The 17,335-nt window shown below is 39.3% G+C and overlaps 1 protein-coding gene across 19 annotated transcripts in view; it reads right to left on the bottom strand.

Annotated features, from left to right (window-relative positions):
- The window catches only part of c2cd5 (C2 calcium dependent domain containing 5), a 126,362-nt gene that overhangs the window by 52,160 nt on the left and 56,867 nt on the right, over window positions 1-17,335 (bottom strand). For all 19 annotated transcript variants that reach the window (XR_006315044.2, XM_043713411.2, XM_043713404.2 and 16 more), the window contains one exon: window positions 7,942-8,056. Coding sequence is in view for 18 of the 19 variants with exons in the window: in XM_043713411.2 (XP_043569346.2) it covers window positions 7,942-8,056 (115 nt within the window). In the remaining variant the exon portion in view is untranslated. The remainder of the gene's footprint in view (window positions 1-7,941; window positions 8,057-17,335) is intronic.

Consider the following 17,335-nt stretch of genomic DNA (forward strand, 5'->3'; position numbering starts at 1 on the left):
AAGTTTACCAGCCTCGCCTAGTCTGGCCGACGTGCGACATCCAAACCCTCTGAATTGGCCTCTCATTTGTATCAATCATCACAAACTCTCAACAGTGAAATCTGACAGACCATCAGGCATCGATCTAGACACTGGCAAAGACAACAACAGAAACAGCCTTGTCAACCCTGGGAAATCCTCCATTACAACATCTGGGGGGCAGCGTCACAATTAGGAGAACTGTCTCCTAGGCTACTGAAGTAACAGCCTGACAGAGTCATACTCATAGAATCATGCCTAACAGACAATGTCGCAGATACCACCATCACCATCCCTGGATATGTTGTATCACTGGCAAGACAGACACACAGTTGGAGCACAGCAGAATGCAGTCAGGTGAGAGTTGCCTGTGGACCCCATAAAGTCTCTCAGGTTCATGTTAAATATGGATAAGGAAACTTCCTGCTGGTTTCCACATACCATCGTACCTGATGAATAAGGACTCCTCCATGTTGAGCAACACTTGGAAGAAGCACCAAGGGTTGCAAGAGTGCAAAATATACTCTGGATGAGGTTTTTCAATGACTACTGATCAAGCCGGAAGGGTGCTAATAAATATAGTTGCTAGACTGGGTCGGTAGAATGGGAAAAGCATACTTTACCTCATCCTTACCAATCTGTTAGCTGCAGGTGCCTCTGCTCCTAACAGTACTGTTAAGAGTGATCACAGCACAGTCCTTTTGGTGATGAAGTGGTATCTTCACATTGAGAATATCCTCCATGTTGTGTGGTACTTTCACTGAGCTAAACAGGACAGACTTCAAATGTCTGTCACAACTCAAGACAGGGCATCCATGAGGCACTGGGGCCATCAACAGCAACAGCATTGTACTCCAGCACAATCTGCAACCTCAAGGCCCAGCATATTCCTCATTCAACCATTACCATCAAACCAAGAGAACGATCAAAGTTCAATGAAGAGTGCAGGAGGGCACATCAGGAGCAGAACCAGGAATTCCTAAAAATGAGGTGTCAATCTGGTGAAGTTACCAAACAAGAGTACTCGCATGTCAAACAGTGTAAGAAGCACATGAATGACAGAGCTAAGCAAACTCAACCAACAGATCAGATCTAAGCTCTGACACAGCCAAACATGAATGCTAGTGGACAATTAAACAACTCACTAGAGGAGGCAGCTCCAATAAAATTCCCATCCTCAGAGATGGAAGAGCTCAAAACATCAGCGGAAAAAGAGAAGGGTGAAGCATTTGAAGCAATCTTAAGCTATAAGTACAAGCACATGATCCATCTCTGCCTCCTTCAGTGTCCCCAAGCATCACAGATACTCGTCTTCAGCTAATTCAAATCACTCCATGGGATATCAAGAAACGTTGGAGACAGTGGATACTGCAAAGTCAATGGGCCCTGACAACATTCTGGCAATAGTGCTGAAAATTTGTGCTCCATAGTTTGCCACACCCTTTGCCAATTTTTTTTATGTACAGTTACAACGCTGGCATTTACCCACGAAAATAGAAATTTGCCCAGATGTGTCCTCTACACAAAGTTAGAGGAATCTAACCCAGCCAATTACCCTCTCAATAGTCCACTCTTGACCATCAGTAAAGAGATAGGTGTCATCAACAGTGCTATCAAGCAGCATGTGCTCAGCATTAACCTGCTTAGTGATCCCCAATTTAGGTTGTGCCAGGCCCACTCAGCTCCTAACCTCATTACAGCCTTAGTTCAAACACAGATAAAAAAGCTGAACTCCAGCTGTGAGGTGTCAGTGACAGCCCTTGTCTTGAAGGCCATCTTCAATCTTCAGTGTAGCATCAAGTAGCTCGAGCAAAACTGGAATCAATGGGTTTCAGGGACCAACTCTCAGCTGGTTGGAGTCATACCTGACATATGGGAAGACATTACAGTTGTTGGAGGTCAGTCATCTCAGTTCCAGGACACCTCTGCAGGAGTTCCTCAGGGCAGCACAGTGGCACAGTAGTTAGCACTGCTGCCTCACAGCGCCAGAGACCCGGGTTCAATTCCCACCTCAGGCAACTGTGTGGAGTTTGCACATTCTCCCAGTGTCTGCGTGGGTTTCCACCAGGTACTCCGGTTACCTCCCACAGTCCAAAACTGTGCAGGCTAGGTGAATTGGCCATGCTAAACTGCCCGTAGTGTGAGGTGAAGGGGTAAATGTAGGGGAAAGGGTCTGGGTGGGCTGCTCTTCGGAGGGTCGATGTGGACTTGTTGGGCCGAAGGGCCTGCTTCCACACTGTAGGTAATCTAATCTGATGTATTGTCCGATGCACAGCGATCTTCAGCTGCTTCATGTTCAAATGCAACAAGATCGGAATAATATCTAGGTTTAAGCTGACAATTAACTTTTGCGCCAAGCAAATGCCAGGCAATGACCTTTCCCAATAACAGGCAATCTGACTACTGCCTTTTGACATTCAATGTTGTTCCATCATTGAATCCCTCACTATCAGCATTCTTGGGGTTACATTGACCAGAAATTCAACTGGCCTCAACACCCAATACACTGGCTACAAGAGCAGGTCAGAGGCTAGAAATATTGCGGTGAGTAACTCACCATCTGATTCTCCAAAGCCTGTCCATTATCTCAAAGGCACAAATCAGGGGTGTGATGGAATACTCCCCAACTCCACAACACTCAAAAGGTTTGACACCATCCAGGGCAAAGCAGCCCATTTGATTGGCACCAGGTCCACAAACATCCACTCCCTCCACCACTGATACTCAATACTATCCACAAGATGCACTGCAGAAATTCTCCAAAGATCTTTAAACAGCACCTTCAAAACTAACAACCATTTCCATCTGGAAGGACAAGGGCAACAGATTGGTGGGAATACCACCACCTGCAAGTTCCCCTCCAAGTCACTCATCACCCAGACTTGGAAATATATTGCTATTCCTTCACTGTCAAAACATTAGAATTCCCTCTTTAATGACTTTGTGAGTCAACCTATATCATGTGGACTGCAATGGTTCAATAAAGCAGCTCATCACCACCTTCTCAAGGGCAACAAAGGATGGGTAATAAATGCTGATCAGCCAGTGATACCCATTAAAAAAAAATCAACAGGTGTTCTCCCTTTACAAACTAGTGCCCCATATACAGCTTCCCCTTCCCTTCCAAAGTCCATGAACATAACATCACCTGCAAATCTGCGCCAACATTTCTGCAACTCCACGTGTGGTCCCCACTAACTGGGTTCCCTTCTTGCTACAATATTGAAATGACTCCTGCCCAGAGTCACAAACCACACCCGGTATGACTGTGATCATGATAAACTGACCCTTCATACTATTCTTTACTTGCAAGTAGCTTTTAATTCGATGAATCACACCATCTTCCTCTAACATGTTTTCTCTATCTTACAGCTGGGGGTGGGTCTGCACTTCATTTATATCTATCTTGACTTTGCTAAAAGAAGTAATTGTATTGGTTTCATTTTATGCTCCTGCACCATTACTTCTGAGGGCTCTCCTAAGGATCTAAACCCTTGCTTTATCTTTTTTTCCATGAAGATGCTGCCACTCAGTGACCTGAAACTAAAACCAAGTTAGGTTTCTCATGTCAACTGATGACATTCACTCTACCTCACCAGCACATCTCTCAATCCCTCCACTTTCGCTGCTTGTCCAACTTCTAATACTGGTTGAATAGAAACTAATTGTTTTCTTATTTTGTTCATGAGTCGTAAGCATTATTGCCTATCCCCCATTGCCTTTGAGAAGATAGTTGCCTCCCTGAGCAATTGCAGTCCACATGCTACAAGGATGCCTACATTGCTATTGGGGAGGGAGTTAAATTTCAGGACATAGCAATAATGAAGGACCAGTGATATATTTCCAACAATAGACCGGTTGCTTCTGTCCTCAGAGATAGTAGAGGTCAGAGGTTTGGAAGATGTTGTTCAACAAGTCTAGATGAACTGCTTTAGCAGACCTTTAGATGGTATGTGGTGCTCCAATGTGTGCCACTATGGAGAGAGTGAATATTGAAGGTGGTGAATGAGGGGACAAATCTAGCAGGCTGCTTTGTCACAGATGATGTTGAACAAGTACCACTCACCCAATAAAATGAAGAGACAAGTGTGACAATGCTGTCCATGGCATCATCCTTGTGCTCCCAGATTTACAATAGCTCCCATTGACAGTACTTCAAATATAACATTTGTATTCTTGTTTTCAAATCCCTCTGTAGCTTCTCCCCACCCCATTTCTACAACCTTCAAAGGCCCTAGAATCCTCCAGAATTCTGTAAGCTTGTAATTCTTCATGTGCACTGATTGTTACCATTCCTCCATTAGCACAATGTTGTCCAGATCTAAAATCTCTGGAATTCCCCTGGAAAGCTCTCTGCCCTCTCTACATTTCTCTCCTCAAAGATCCTGCTTAAAAGCTACCTTGTTAATCAGGTTTTTGATCAGCTGTCTGAATATTTTAAGTGCCTTCATTTCAAAACTTAGCCTGATAGCTCTCTTGCTTCATGCCTTGGGATATTTTCCTATTGAAAGAGATATCGCAATGCAACCTGATGCTAAAATGGTACCTTGCACTATATAATCCTTTTATCATGCACCTCCGTGGACGCCTGCAGTCTCCTGTTGTGGGCGGCACGGTAGCACAGTGGTTAGCACTGCTGCTTCACAGCGCCAGAGACCCGGGTTCAATTCCCGCCTTAGGCGACTCTCTGTGTGGAGTTTGCACATTCTCCCCGTGTCTGCGTGGGTTTCCTCCGGGTGCTCCGGTTTCCTCCCACAATCCAAAAAATGTGCAGGTTAGGTGAATTGGCCATGCTAAATTGCCCGTAGTGTTAGGTGAAGGGGTAAATGTAAGAGAATGGGTCTGGGTGGGTTACGCTTCGGCGGGTCGGTGTGGACTTGCTGGGCCGAAGGGCCTGTTTCCACACTGTAAGTAATCTAATCTAATCTAATCTATGGTCCAATTGTAATGATTCAGTTTCAGATCATTACAAATGAATGCCTGCTCAGATTTATCAAACTGTAACACTGGTAAGTCAAGTTGGCACTTTTCTAATTGTTCGGGTACATTTTCTAGAGTCTGGGGATTCTCAGAAGATAACTACCATCCACTAGCTCTGGAGTTACTTGTTTTAATATCCGAGGATTAAATTCATCAGATCAAGGGGACTGGATCCAGTCTTTAGCTCCATCAGTTTCTCTAGTATTTTTTCTCTAATAATTATTTTTATTCTATCCCCCTTAGTCCTTGGATTTTTCTGTACTGTTAGTACGCTGTTATCCCCTGTGGTGAAGAATGATACAAAGAATTCATTGAATAGCTCCACTATTTCTGGTCCCCCATTATTTCTCTATAGGACCTTTGTTCCCATTGGCCTCTCTTTTTCTATTTATATATTTAAAGAAGCAATTAGTATCCTCTTTCCTATTACCTGCTAGTTTACCCTGCTTATTTTCTTTCTTTTTTGGGGCATCTTTTGCTGGCTTTTAAAACTTTCCCTAATCCCACTATATTTTTCTTTCAATTTGATATTATCCTTAACCTCCAAGGTTAGTTTATCATCATCTTCAAAAGTTTTCTTCACCACTGTGATATATCTTGGTTGTGAGTCATGAAATATATTCTTAAACATTTTGCATTTTCTTGATAAATTCCTTTCCCAGCCCACTCCAGCCAACTCTGCCCTAATGGCTATTTAATTATCCTCATTAAGTTTCGCACAATTGTTTCTGATCTAAGTTTCTAACTCTCAAACAGAATGCTAAATTCTACCATTATATGATCACTAAACCAACCTGTTACACATCATTAAATCCAAAACAGCCTGCTCACTGGTCACACTATCACTTTCTAGAAAACTGCCCTCAATACATATGAATTCTCCATGCGACTGAAGTCAGAGTCATAGAGATGTACAGCAAGGAAACAGACCCTTTCGTCCAACCCATCCATATGGACCAGATATCCCAACCCAATCTAGTCCCACCTGCCAGCACCCGGCCCATATCCCTCCAAACCTTTCCTATTCATATACCCATCCAAATGTCGCTTAAATGTTGCAATTGTACCAGCCTCCATTACTTCCTCTAGCAACTCGTTCCATACACATACCACCCTCTGTGAAAAAGTTGCCCTTTAAGTCTCTTTTATATCTTTCCCCTCTCACCCTAAACCTATGCCCTCTAGTTCTGGACTCCCCCACCCCAGGGAAAAGACTCTGTCTATTTATCTTATCCATGACCCTCAATTTTGTAAACCTCTATAAGGTCACCCCTCAGCCTCCGACGCTCCAGGGAAAACAGCCCCTGCCTATTCAGCCTCTCCCTATAGCTCAAATCCTCCAACCCTGGCAACATCCTTGTAAATCTTTTCTGAACCCTTTCAAGTTTCACAACATCTTTCCGATAGGAAGGAGACCAGAATTGCACACAATATTCCAACAGTGACCTAACCAATGTCCTGTACAGCTGCAACATGACCTTCCAACTCCTGTACTCAATACTCTGACCAATAAAAGAAAGCATACCAAATGCCTTCTTCACTATCTTACCTACCTGCGACTCTACTTTCAAGGAGCTATGAACCTGCACTCCAAGGTCTCTTTGTCAAGGAACAGTCCCTAGGACCTTACCATTGAGTGTATAAGTCCTGCTAAGATTTGCTTTCCCAAAATGCAGCACCTCGCCTTTATCTGAATTGAACTCCATCTGCCACTTCTCATCCCATTGGCCCATCTGATCAAGATCCTGTTGTAATCTGAGGTAACCCTCTTCACTGTCCACTACACCTCCAATTTTGATGTCATCTGCAAACTTACTAACTGTACCTCTTATGGTCGCATCCAAACCATTCCACAAGTTTCACTTTTTCAATCTGCATCCAGTTACTGTAATTAACGTATGCCTTTTAAAAAAAAATCTTCATTACGACGATTTATTCCCTGTCCTACAGAATAGCTGCTGTTAGGTGCCCAATGGATGGTTCCTACTAGTGTCATCTTCTGCTTGCTATTTCTTACCTTCACCCACATCCATTCAACATCATCCTTTCACAGAATTCCTACAGTGTGGAAGCAGGCCATTTGGCCCATCGAGTCCACACCAACCCTCAGAAGAGCATCCCTACCCACCCCCCACCCTAGCCCTGTAACCCTGCATTTCCCATGGCTAATCCATCTAACGTGCACATTCCTAGACACTACACAGCAATTCAGCAAGGCCATTCTTGCAATTAAACATATTCCATCTCATACTAAGAAAGTTGCTCCACCATCTTTTTGTCCTTGCCGATCCTTTCAAAAAGTCACATACCCCTGAATATTTAATTCTCCGCTTTGATCTCCTTGTAATAATATCTGCTGTAATATCTACAGGATAATGCCATTAATTCATTTATTTGCTTCTAATATTACATGATTTAAGTAAAGTGCCATTACTTTTGCCTTTTCCCCCGTTGGCTAGGATTGCAAAAGATTGTAAAATTGGCACTGTGCCCCACAGTGTACACAGAATGAAACCAGAAATGGATGCTCAAGGGATACACCAGTCAAAACATTCGTTTTAACAAAGGTAACAATTGTAAAATGGCTGACTATGTCATACCATATAAACTTTCTTCAGCAGAGAATTGAATTAATAAAAAAGTATTTTAAATAAAAGAATATTCTAACTCTCCTCCCAACCAAACCAGTCTTCTCTTTTAATAGACAACTAATGTTATTCAATGGTACAACATTGCAAACTTGCCATTACTTGCCTATTACATGCATAATCATACACACTAAAACTATAAAGTCCTTTTTTTGACTACTATTTGAAATATTAAATTGCGAAAAAAATTAACTGGTGAGATGTCTCTAAATACACATAGCAAACTACGAGAAATATACTACGTTATTGTATTCACCTGCATCATGTGAAGATTTAATAGAAAAATTACACTCACCAGATGCTGGTTGATTCACTGTATCCAACCACTGCATGGCACCCAAGAGCTTTGCCATGTGACTTGATTTCTTGTCGGATTTCAGCCCACCAAGCATCACGAGTTTCAGGTTCATCTAAGAATAGGAAACAAAAAGAGACATCAATAGACCAGGAAGGTTTATTAATATAACATGAGATATAACTACAAAAATCTCTGAACACATACTTGTCATCCTTAAAGCAAGATCTTCAAATTGTTAAAAACTAAAAATGCACATACAGCAGGCTGTACTGCACTCCCCAAAAAGAACACAATATTCTTCCAAATTAAACATAGTTTCATGGTGATGGACACTAGAAGTATGCTGGCATCACCAAATGTGGTTATAAAGGTGTTGAATTGTTATTAAAGTCCGAATGGTTCATCAGGGAAGGAAACCTGTTCCCATTAGTTAGTCTGGTACCCATGACACTCCAGTCCCATAGCCCTCTGGCTAACTTGGGAATTTATTTGTTGCTGAGCTTACCAGTTCAAGAAGGCTCATCACTAACTTTTGAGAGTAACCAATGATGGGCAATAAGTCTGGCCAATTAATTTTTTTTTTGTTTTTAAAGAGTTGAAGCTTTCTCTTAGACTACAATTGTTTCCATGTTAAAAACCTGGAACTCTCTGTACAGCTGTGGTAGCAGCCTTGCCACACAGGCTGCAGTGGTTCAAGAAGTTGGCTCATCACCACCTTCCCAACAGCAATGAGGGAGAGGCAATAAATCCTGACATTTCTAGTGATAACTGCAACTCCTGAATGAATTAGCAAGAATGCATCCATTCTTAAACTATACTATTAATCAAAAAGGTATTCCAATGACCGATCATTATTGGGTCATTCTATCTCCTAAAAATTATCTGCTAGAAAAGCATAATAGGCAAGTTCTAAAGAACTAAATTCTTAATGCATGTGGATTGCTGTCATGGGTAGAACGGAAAAGTGAGTATTGACGGTGAGATTAAACTTGGAACGTGTACACCTTGCTGCTCTACTCCATTTGGTTCATGGGGGTTCTCTTTGTTTAAGGAAAAGCATACAATTGTCTTATGTAGTCACAGAATGTCAGGAAACGCCGACGATTCATATTACCCTCTCGAAACATAAAGCAGAGTACAAGTTCCAAAATCAAACTAACAAAAAGAAAATTAAGATGCAGCTCAAGCAGTAAGTGAAACCCAAAAAGTGAAAATGTAACGGAGAACTACTACAAAGTAGGCGTTACTGCTAGACTCTACCTTGTCTACCTTTATCAAAGCAGCATTGAACTTTGGCAATATTTATGAATGACTTCTTGATTTTCAATACACTTCAACAACTTAAAACATGATTAAACAACATACTTTCAGCTACTTGCACCGATAAATGTAAAGGCCATCAATATTTTACCACATATAAAATTTTTCGCAAGGCATTTCAAAGCCATTTGGCCCACTATGCGAAGTGAATTTTTAAAAACTATTCAAATCATCCACTTCCCTGCTCCTTCCCCACAGGCCTCTTGTTTCTCTTGAAGAATAGATCCAATTTATTTTAAAATTTACTATGAATTGACTTCCACAACCATTTAATATATTGTATTCCAGAACATCATATCTTGCATCTTAAAAAAAGCCTTTTTCTCTTTCTTCTGTGAATTTTCTTAAGTTTGTGATCTCTGGTCACTGGCATTCCCGCTGGTGAAAACAAGTCTATCAAAACAATAGATCTATTTAAATCTCCCCTTCAATTCTAAGGAGTACAATCCCAATTTCTTTAGTCTCTACATGTTACTGGTACTAATTGTGCAAAGATTCTTGCGTTCTGTCCAAAGTTTTTGCATCATTGCTGAAATACAATGTCCAGAATCAGATTGGAAAATTTCAACTCAAGACTAACAAGTAATTTTAAAAAAGGTTTTGAATAAGTCCCTTACTTTTGTGTTTTGCAGACCTGATTTTCTCATTCCTGATGAGACAGGAAGAAAGTAGAAGTGTCTGCTGAGGTACAAAGCTGGGACTCCTGACTCGAACTATCCCCGCACCATTTTCCTGAGAGTGAGGGGGTGGGAATAAGCTTTGGAAACGGCCCACTCTTATTGAGCATGCATTATGAGCCCATCACCATTATGCTCTGTAATGTTTAGCAAAGTAATGATTAAGAATCAGACGGTCAGCTCGATGAAAGTGGGGACAGGTTCGGCTGTTAAGTGACACATCAAAGTGATGCTAAAGACTATGCATGGCAGAGCAGTCTATGAGAATTCACTGACTTGATAGAACAGGTCATCGGCCTGCCATGTCCCAAGTTCCTGGCCTCTTGCTGCCCTCAGTAATGTGGGAAATTTTAACTATTCCAAACTGGGTCCCGAAATATAGATGTGCAAACAGAAGTGAATGCAAGTCACAATGTGTTCCATTCAATGTGGTCCAAACTGCCAGCTCCATTCCTATGGCCTTGCCAGATCAATGGGCATCAGACAGCCCATCAACACTTCATCTCTATTCCCAACTGATGCAGAACCCATCTGATCTTTAACATCAAGAAAGCAAATTATGGTAATTTAAGATTATTTAAAAGGGAAATATTTTTAAAAGTTATTTAATAAATACATTTTAGTAAGCTCATTAAAATCTATAAAACGGCATCAGCTTTAATTCTCATCCCCTCATAGCCAAAGGACTCGAAATGTATTAATAATGATGTTCCTATAAGCATAACTAATCAAATCTGTACAGGTTTATGTTGTTAGATCTGCGTGTGTATTTAGTCACGGTGCATTCAGAAACACTGTCTAGTTAGAACTTCGTTGAGCAACAATTACACTACAATTAATAATATTACATCCAAACTGCCAGCATACATTTTTAAAAATGTAATCAGGAACAAATGACAAAATGGCTAATGAAAATTAATGAAAAATACTGAATTCCATTTAGATTATAATGAAATATCCCCAGAGATGAGTCTGCAAGCACATATATGGATACACAAATATGGCAACATAGACACTAACTGTTCAGTTCTCAATGTGTGCATAGATGTTCATCCTTTATATCAGCTGCTTTCCTAATTTATCCTCAAGTCAAGGTACAGCTGAGGAGTCCTAAGACTCCACATTGTTTCCTTACTCCTGTATATTCCTTGCTTTTAATTACTCATCTAACTTATTCCAAATATTGTCCTCGTTTCTGTTTTAATCACTCATTTAGGTCGTGGCTGATATCTAATGCCAGGTATGTCACAAATCTCTTAAGCTCTTGTTTATATCGTCTTGTTCTAGGCCCCTCAACCACTGTTCCTAACAATTCTGTCTCTTATTGTCTTCGCACGGAGCATCTATCAAATTGTTTTTAATTTTGCCAATTTGAATAAAACAGATCAATAATCTTTTATTAAAGAAGACATACTCACGAATTAATGATTTTAATGCGCATTACTCTCAAATTCAGGATGAAATTTAATATTTAAACACTCTCTAATGAAACAATACCTGTTAACACACTTCCAACAGCAGTGTTCCGGTTGTTTATTTTTTGACAATCTTAGGATTTAATAAGTTGACTCAGTCCAAGTACATAAAGTGAAACAAGCGTGCAAATAAATAAAGTTCTTAAACCGCAACTGCACTGGCATGTTGACATGACCTTATCAATCATTACCTAAATAACAGCATGAGAAATAAGCATTAAAATTATTTTGCTATCCAACAATTAAGCCTTCTAGAAAATGTTCACTTTTTATACCATATTACATCTTTATCTTCATGTCCATCAACAAGTTAAAAGAAAGTTTCATATGAGTTTCACATGAAACAGAAGAACTTTTCAAATTAAATAGTAGATCTTTGAGAATTTGTATTCATTCTGCACCCTTCACAACCTTGAATCCCCGCCAAAACATTTCACATTGACCTCATTGTTTGTACAACTGCAATGATCAAATTCTTTATTCATGATGCTGATTAAGTGTACAAGGAAGGAGATCTACCCTTTTTTTCTTCAAATAGTACGAGATCTTTTAGGTCTACATGATTAGACAGGCAGTTTAATATCTATCAAAAGACCTCCCTTAAACCAGGTAACTCGACCAAAGCAAATGGTAAAATTTGAATTCAATTAAATATTCAGGGGAGGCAATGGCCAAGTGGCATTTTCACTGAACTGTTAATCTGGAGATCCAAATCATGTTCTAGAGATCCAGGTTCAAATCTCACCACAGCAGATAGTGGAATTTCAATTAAGATGATTGAAATGATGACCATGAATCCATTGTCGATTGTCACAGAAACCTATCTGGCTCACTAATGTCCTTTAGGGAAAGGAACTGCAATCCTTACCTGGTCTGGCCTACATGTAACTCCAGACCCACAGCAACGTGGCTGACTCATAACTGCCATCTGGTCAATTAGGGATGGGCAGTAAATGCTAGACTAGCCACCGATGGCTGCATGCCATGAATGAATAAAAAGATGTTCTCAAAGCTAATCTAATGGTGACCGTGTAATCCTTGTGGATTGTCATAAAAGTCAGTTTTTAGGGAAGGAAATCAATTGTCTTTATCTAATCTGATTTACTTATGACCCGATACCATTGTTATGTGGTTACCTTTTAACCCTCTAGACATGTTAGTAGAAAGTGAGGACTGCAGATGCTGGAGATCAGAATCAAGCGTGTGGTGCTGCTTCAGGAATGAAGAAGGACTTTGGATACTGCCTGACCTGCTGTGCTTTTCCAGCACCACACTTTCTACTCTGTATAAAAATATTAGTCTAGCCATCGACAACCACAGCCCTTGAATGAATTTAAATAAGCAATTCCCATTTACTGCTAATTAGGATTATATATATTAAATACAACTCAGTTATCATTTTTAAAACCTGTAATTCTTCCCAATGTGCTTTAGAAGCAGGAAGTCAGCCTTTTTAATCTCCCAAGAGAAGTACAGTGATAAGGAACAATATTACTGTACATCTTGGGGAAGTTTCATCTTGTGCCCACATTCCAAGTGAAGGCACTGCAGATAATCAATAAAGGCCTACAACATAATTCAAGGAACCTTTGGCAATGTTATAACTGAACTTCACTCCAGCAAATCTAGTAGGAAGGCAAGAGAGGTTGGAGTAGTACTGATTTGCAGATACATTGCACTGAATGAAGGCAAGTTGCAAGTGAATGACTGATAATAAAGTGACCTAAGAAATACATAGAAAAGTTGAAAAATTGGGGCTAATTCCTCTTAATGTCAACAAGATTAAAAAGCATATCAACTGATATAGTTATCCATTTACCCTTACGCTAAACAAGTATTCAAATATATTGAAAACATCAAGATTAGATGTTTAAAATACTTATACTCTTTAATAAAAACTTGTACAGGGAAACATAGAAACTAGCTTCCTTCATATAAACATTATCATGCTTTCATATGTATTCACGCAATCCTGAGTGCAGTTTTTAATTCCGAAAAGCAAAAGGTTAAATTGTTCCCAATTGTAAGCTAGTTCTTGTAATTTCCCAATTGCATTCTTTAATAGTGTTAGTCTGTGTGGAGTAGCACTTCTGCAGACAAACATTTAATCACATTTTGCAAGTGATCAGATTTAAGTTACATAAACCGCTCCTTGCTTATTACTTATAGACAGCCACAGACTTTCTAAGCCATTAGGTTCCTAAAGGAGCAAAAATTAAAGTTAAATTATGCAACCCTTTCAAAGCTTATTTCACATTTTTTTCTTATTCAGCAGTCTGCAAGGCTGTGTAACACTGAAGAGCAAGGATTATAATGTTTGAGAACGTGAGAAAAGTCTTAGTTGATTCATTGCATGAGGAATTGAAATGCAAACTCTCATCTTCAACAAAAACAGTTGCAGGAAAGATTACAATGCAATTAAACAAAATGCACCTGCGATGAAAAATGAAAAAGTGCAATTTTAAAAGGAAATTTTCAGAAGCAGCAGCCTTTTCATAGTTCGAGCCATAAAGTTTCAAGTGGGCATGCAAATTCACATAAATTAAGCTTGAAGCTGAAGAGGTAATAATTTAGGATGCATGATGCAAAGCACCAAGCAAAGTTCAACAATACACATTGCTGGCAATACTACTATTTGCTGCAGCAAAAAAGGTAAAAATAAGAAAAATGGCAATACAACAGGAACTCTCTCAGTGAACAATAGTCAAAAAATACTATGCATGTTGAGGCATGCTTCACTGAACGGGACAAAACAGACAGAAAACCATGGCAGCTCACTGAAATGGTTAAAGTAATGATCTTGACATCCTTGTAAAAGCATGGCAAATGTATGCAACAAAGAATTTACTTCTTTAAAAACTTTTAACATGTTACTTTAAATACTCAAATCAGAATATCAGAAAATTACCTATGATATACTATTTTTAAAAAATCATTTGCAAGGCTAATATTAAAGTAATAAGAACATTAGAAAGAATTATTTCAATAATGGTAGAGATATTAGAATCTACCCATATCTTCACTCAAAGTTCACGCAGATCAATTATCATCTGAATAAATTTGAAGAAAAGCATGTCATTCAACACTTCTTAAAATAGTCATGCGGCCAAAACAGCCTCTTAATTTAGTCTTCTGTAACCAAATCTCTTACTTATCATTTGTTTATTTGTTCTTCTCTGCTCTTCCATTTCAATTTTGCTTCTCCAGTCCTACATGCCTTTCCTGTCTTCTATTAGTTTTAGTTTCCTTTCTGTCACCAATCCAATGCTTTGTTGGAAATGGATAACTACTCAAGAGATGTGCCTCAATCTTACTGCAGCTGCTACTCTGCATTCTGATGGCGTGCACATCGCACTCCCTGCCAGTCATTGATTTCCTCGGGGCTGCTGTATTCTTATGCCATACTTTGAGATCTCAATCCCATCATCCTCCTTCTGCAAAATTCCTAATGATATCCCAGTCCTACCTCAGCCTTAACATTAAAATATAGATAACTGGGAACAGGCACATTTTGGTGGGAGAATAAGGAATCTGTGCCTTCAAAAAGTCAAGTCTAAGTGCAAAAGGATCCAACAGTACAGAGAACACAAATGATTAAAGGAAGCAACACATGAGGCCATAAAAGAAACCACACACACACACACACACAAAGTATCAGATGGTTTTCTGGAGGGATAAAACTGAAAAACAGAACTAATTTTGAACTTGCCAAAATCCCATTATAGTACTGTGTACAGTTTTATTTTCCATGTTTTGTTTTAAAAAAAATGAAATAGAAGCACTGGAGAAGGTACAAACATAATTTACAAGGATGGTATCAAGCTGAGAGGTTCAACCCACCAGGAAATTTTGAATAGGTTGGAATTCTTTTTTCTGGGAAAAAGAAAGCTGAGAGATAATCTTTTTTCCTACTCAGCAAACTTTGCACAATTTAATAGGAAATTTCTCCACTTTTGCAGGAGACCAAACAAAAGATACACACCAATAAGTCCAACAGGAATTCACTCCTTTACCTAGAATGTGGCAAGAATATACCACAGAGATTTGCAGCGTGAAATAACACATGTACACTTAAGGGGAAGCTAGATAAAAACATAAGCATAAAGGAAAGGATATCATTTAATAGGGTTAAGTGAAAGAGACTAAAGCAAATCTGATGTGGAGATTTGACCAGTTGGCTTGAATGGCTTATGAACACTGTAAACCTCTTAGATACTCTGCTTTCTCTTTCTCAGTTCTTATTTTTCTACACCCAGCTCCATTCTTCTCTAATTTCTATCACTGCATTTTTTTTCTGATTCTCCTTTCAATCTTTGTAGCCCTTCTTTTTAGTATGTTTTCTTTATACTTGTGGGAGAGCCCAATACTCAGGAACATAACCTTAAAACTGCAGTCATGATTTGAAGATGCCGGTGTTGGACTGGGGTGGACAAAGTTAAAAATCACACAACACCAGGTTACAGTCCAACAGGTGTAATTGGAAGCACTAGCTTTCAGAGCACTGCTCCTTTATCAGGTGAGCCACAACCACCTGATGAAGCAGCACTCCAAAAGCTAGTGCTTCCAATTAAACTTGTTGGACTGTAACCTGGTGTTGTGTGATTTTTAACTTAAAACTGCAGTTAGTCATTGTGGGAAAAAGTAATTTGTAACATTGCATCTCAAAGGCTAGGCGGAAATCTGAAAGTTCCTCCTTCAGAAAGATGTTGGAACTAGATCAATTGGAAAAATTCAAAACTGACACATGCTGAGTTTTGCAAAAGTTATGGAGCAAAGTCAGGTAAACAGAAATGAGACACAGATTACCCATGATCCAAATAAATAGGTGAACAAACTTAAAAGAATGAAGAGCCCTCTCCATTTTCTATAAAAGTAGGTCACTCAGCCATTCATGCTGGTTCTGCCAGCCAACCAGGTCATTGCTGCTCCATGTTTTAACTACACCTACATATCTTGGCATTTTCTACTCCCTTTTATAGTCATTACTGTGCCACTTCAGAACATGCACAAGAGTCATCACCCTCCTTTCCATCTGATGTCCAATTTCTATGACATATTTTTGCCTGAACAAAGATGCATAAAGATGCTGCTGTTGAAAGCTAGCATTAAAAAGATACGAAACTAGGAAAGCGCTAGGCCTTTACAGCTCACTGTGACCCCTATGCTAAACTGTCGGTCCCAGAAATCTGGTGGAACAGTAATACAATGAAAGTGTTGAGAATCAAAATTCCAGGTCAGTAATAACTGCTCATGGCAATTTTAAAAAAAAAAAGTAACTAAATTTGATCTCTCCGAGCTGTTGCTAATCAAAGAGTGAGATTTAGGCTGAAGAGAAAGGGGGAACATTGTTACATGGTCATCTTTAATGTTGGGACCTAGCTTAATTTTACCCAGAAGTTTGAGACATCCATCTACCTACTGGCTCTAAGGGGTCAAATGTTTGACCAACAATACAACTGCTCCTTATTCCAAAGAGCAATTGATTTGATTTATGAGGGAGGTAAATGCAATTGTTCCATCGGTCCTCAGGTTGAGGGATACAGTCGAGAGAGCTTTACTCTCTCAACATTGCTGCATCAGAACTGATCAAATGCCTGATGCTGAAAACACAAGTGACATTTCCAGATACTAAAGATCTCATCTTAGTAAACATTATATTTTTAAAAAACTAATTTGATCAGGACAGAAAGGTTGGCACCATTATAATTGTTCCATCTTGTTATTAACCTTCACAATGACAGAGAAAAATAAGCAAAGACTCACCTAAGTTAATGAAAACTTTTAAATAGGACTAAAAATCCTTTAATTGTTCTTTACTATTTAAGATGATTAGCTAAATTCTTGAACTATTATTTCAAATTGTCATTTCATCAATAATAAATGTCAGTGCTCTAACAGACTTTTCACAGTGTGTTACAT

Source organism: Chiloscyllium plagiosum, unplaced genomic scaffold (genome assembly GCF_037043375.1).
Source record: "Chiloscyllium plagiosum isolate Xiang-an unplaced genomic scaffold, Cpla_swu_hap1 HiC_scaffold_23, whole genome shotgun sequence".
Lineage (NCBI taxonomy): Eukaryota > Metazoa > Chordata > Chondrichthyes > Orectolobiformes > Hemiscylliidae > Chiloscyllium > Chiloscyllium plagiosum.